Raw genomic sequence first — 3,717 nt, forward strand, 5'->3', positions numbered from 1 at the left:
GGTGATGAAATTAATTACCTTTATTTTTATTGAAATGATCAAGGTGATATAATTCATTACCTTTATTTTTATTGGAATGATCAAGGTGATGAAATTTATTACCATTATTTTTATTGGAATGATCAAGGTGATGAAATTTATTACCATTATTTTTATTGGAATGATCAAGGTGACGACATTCGTTACCATTATTTCTATTGGAATGATCAAGGGTGACGAAATTCATTACCATTACTTTTATTGGAATGATCAAGGTGACGACATTCGTTACCATTATTTCTATTGGAATGATCAAGGTGACGACATTCGTTACCATTATTTCTATTGGAATGATCAAGGTGACGACATTCGTTACCATTATTTCTATTGGAATGATCAAGGTGACGAAATTCATTACCATTACTTTTATTGGAATGATCAAGGTGACGAAATTCATTACCATTACTTTTATTGGAATGATCAAGGTGACGAAATTCATTACCATTACTTTTATTGGAATGATCAAGGTGACGAAATTCATTACCATTACTTTTATTGGAATGATCAAGGTGACAAAATTCATTACCATTACTTTTATTGGAATGATCAAGGTGACGAAATTCATTACCATTACTTTTATTGGAATGATCAAGGTGATGAAATTCATTACCATTATTTTTATTGGAATGATCAAGGTGATGAAATTCATTACCATTACTTTTATTGGAATGATCAAGGTGACGAAATTCATTACCATTACTTTTATTGGAATGATCAAGGTGATGAAATTCGTTACCTTTATTTTTATTGGAATGATCAAGGTGATGACATTCATTACCATTATCATTTGTTACAATGATCATAGTGATAATATTCATCATCATTTTCATTATAATGATTATAGTGATGACGAAATAAATAATCCTTATCTTCACTATCATTAATGATGAAAGTTACTGTTAGGAGCTAGATAATGATAAAACAGTCCATATTATGCTTAGGAAGGAATCTGTGGATCTGCATTACCTTCGTAACTGCAACTTTGATATGACAATATTTTGTAATGAAGAAAATAAAGCAGTCTTTAAAATCAAATTACAGTACTCTAGAAGTTTTATTCCAGCTGAGACCAAGTTGTGGAATGATATTCTTAATGGGGTAGTTGAATCAGTAGAACTTCAAAAGTTCAAACTCGCGGCAAATGGTTTTATGTTGAACAGGCATACATAAATCCTTTTATAGCGTATATATCAAATATCTGTTTTATTGTTGGTAATGTTTTCAAAATATTTCATTTTAATTTTTCATTACTTCTTATAGTTTATTTATTTCCTTATTTCCTTTCCTTACTGGGCTATTTTTCCCTGTTGGAGCGCTTGGGCGTATAGCATTGCTTTTCCAAGTAGGGTTGTAGCTTAGCTAATAATAATAATAATAATAATAATAATAATAATAATAATAATAATAATAATAATAATAATAATAATAATAAAGTCTCCTCCCTTTCTTATTTTTACTGTTTACGTTGTCTGCAATAAGAGGAATTTTTTTAATACCGTTTTGTAATACAGAAAACTTACAGAAGAAAAGGCTAAGCAAACTTCATACTGAAAAGGTCAAGTAAAACATTCACACCATTTTCGACTAATTGTAGTTAAATTAAAACGAGGTTTGATAATAAAGATCAAATTCAACTCGTCCAAAAACTGTAAAAGTTCTAGTGGTTTCCACTACAATATAATTAAGAACATTTGATTATAGTTTTTTCTTTAAGACGCCATTGATGGATTTAGGAATATGCAATATATCTCGACTATATTGACATTTCGTTAGGAATATTTAAAGCCCTTTAAAACACTCTAGAGGATAAAAATTCTTTGGCTTCTTTAAACTGCTTTATTTTCGTATTTTTCTTATAAACCGCAAAAAAAAGCAACACCACTTTCAAAATACATTGATAAATTACATTAATTTCGTCAAGTAACCCGAGTTCTTTCCTAAGAATTATCTTCGTCTACGTAGCTATAACTAATCAATCATCTCCCCCACATAAATCATCTAATCTTCAGCCCTTCGCGCGGGTAACCGCGTTAGAAACCACACAAGCAAACTTTTTATCCCCAGAAACTGTGTGAAAGACGCAAAGACAACCACAAAGAAAAAAAAAATATTAATTTAAATCAGAGTTAAAAATTTTGATTTGCCGTTAAAAACGTACAGACGAACACATAAAACATTAATCGCGGCTCTATAAGGAAACGCACACTAAAAAACATTCTTTCAAAAATATGAGGAAAAATTTCGACATGCCGCTAAAAAAAAAAAAAAAAAAAAACAAATGAACATATGAAAAAAAAATTTAAATGAATAAAAATCCTTTCCATGCGTCTCTTCACGGTTGCTGCCATGAGAGAAATCGTTTTAAGTGACTGCCCCTGAAACTTAATGATTCGTTGAAGCGAGTTATCCGCTACATTATGTGGTGGTCTTGGCCCATCTTTAAAAGTTCTCTTGAGTGGTGATGCTGAAGTGGTTAGCGTTTAGTATTATTATGATGTTCACCGCACGCCGGGCGTCAGTTGCAGTCACCTTCCGTTAACCCCAAAATTGCTTAAACGCGTGATTGCATCATTTGGCTTGATGGAGCCAATTATCATCATTAACAGCGCAGGTGGAATGGTTATTTCACGTTTTTAACGCAACACGTAATTAAGAGGCAGAGTTAGGCTTGGAGCTGCTTAAACATTTATTTTTTATCGCTATTATAAAATTGGCAATGTTCTACATAAAAAAAATGCATCAAACGTTTAATTAAAATTTCGATTACAGATTTTTGTGTTATATCGTGAAAAAAGTAAGCCTATTTGCATTCCATTTAAAAAAAGCGGCCAAATTTTACCCGAAAAAATGGTTTCCTTATGCATGGTGATGTATAAAACTAAATTTATACATCTGATTCTTTTTATTTTTTCCATCATGAGAAACGTGAGCATGTTATTCACTTCATCATGAGCGTTACGTGAAAATTTTCCCCCAAAATAAATGAATTTTTTTTTCTCTTATGTTATACAAATATCAGATCGTAGCAGTCGTGACCAAAGTTGCTAAAAAAGAAAAATTAAGAAATCCAAGAATTCAAGGGAAATTGGAAAGGAGTAATCGTGACTGCAGACGACGTAAAATTTCTATATTTCTTTCAAAAGAAAATTTCTTTTGTTTATCATGAAAATAATAATTACGTCAAGTTTGATCTTCAGAAATAGACAAACGTATTTTTGTTAATCATATAATTGCTATCTCTCTCTCTCTCTCTCTCTCTCTCTCTCTCTCTCTCTCTCTCTCCTCTCTCTCTCTCTCTCTCTCTCTCTCTCTCTCTCTCTCTCATGAGTAAACACATTTAAACATTTATTAGAGAAATCCTTAACATCAAGATATAGTATGCGAGAGAGAGAGAGAGAGAGAGAGAGAGAGAGAGAGAGAGAGAGAGAGAGAGAGAGAGAGAGAGAGAGAGAGAGAGAGAGAGAGAGAGCAGGATCTCTTGTTCTTCGAAATGAAATACTAATTAATCGGTAGTTGTTAAGCTTCACGAGATTTGCCTTGGGACATAATGACATTAACAAACACGTATTAGAAACGCAATATTCTCTCTCATTTAACGCTATGTTTTAATGACCCCAAACTGGTGATAATTTTTCTCTCCCTTTGTGCTGTGTAAAAAAAAAATAATAAATAAAAATG

The 3,717-nt window shown here is 31.7% G+C and overlaps 1 protein-coding gene across 1 annotated transcript; it reads right to left on the reverse strand.

Annotated features, from left to right (window-relative positions):
* Positions 1-206: 206 nt before the first annotated feature.
* On the reverse strand, positions 207-842 carry LOC137626104 (myb-like protein F). Its single transcript, XM_068357181.1, has one exon. It carries the CDS (start codon positions 840-842, stop codon positions 207-209), a length of 636 nt encoding a protein of 211 aa, XP_068213282.1.
* Between the last annotated feature and the right edge of the window lie 2,875 nt (positions 843-3,717).

This window comes from Palaemon carinicauda, chromosome 33 (genome assembly GCF_036898095.1).
Source record: "Palaemon carinicauda isolate YSFRI2023 chromosome 33, ASM3689809v2, whole genome shotgun sequence".
In the NCBI taxonomy this organism is placed as follows: Eukaryota; Metazoa; Arthropoda; class Malacostraca; order Decapoda; family Palaemonidae; genus Palaemon; species Palaemon carinicauda.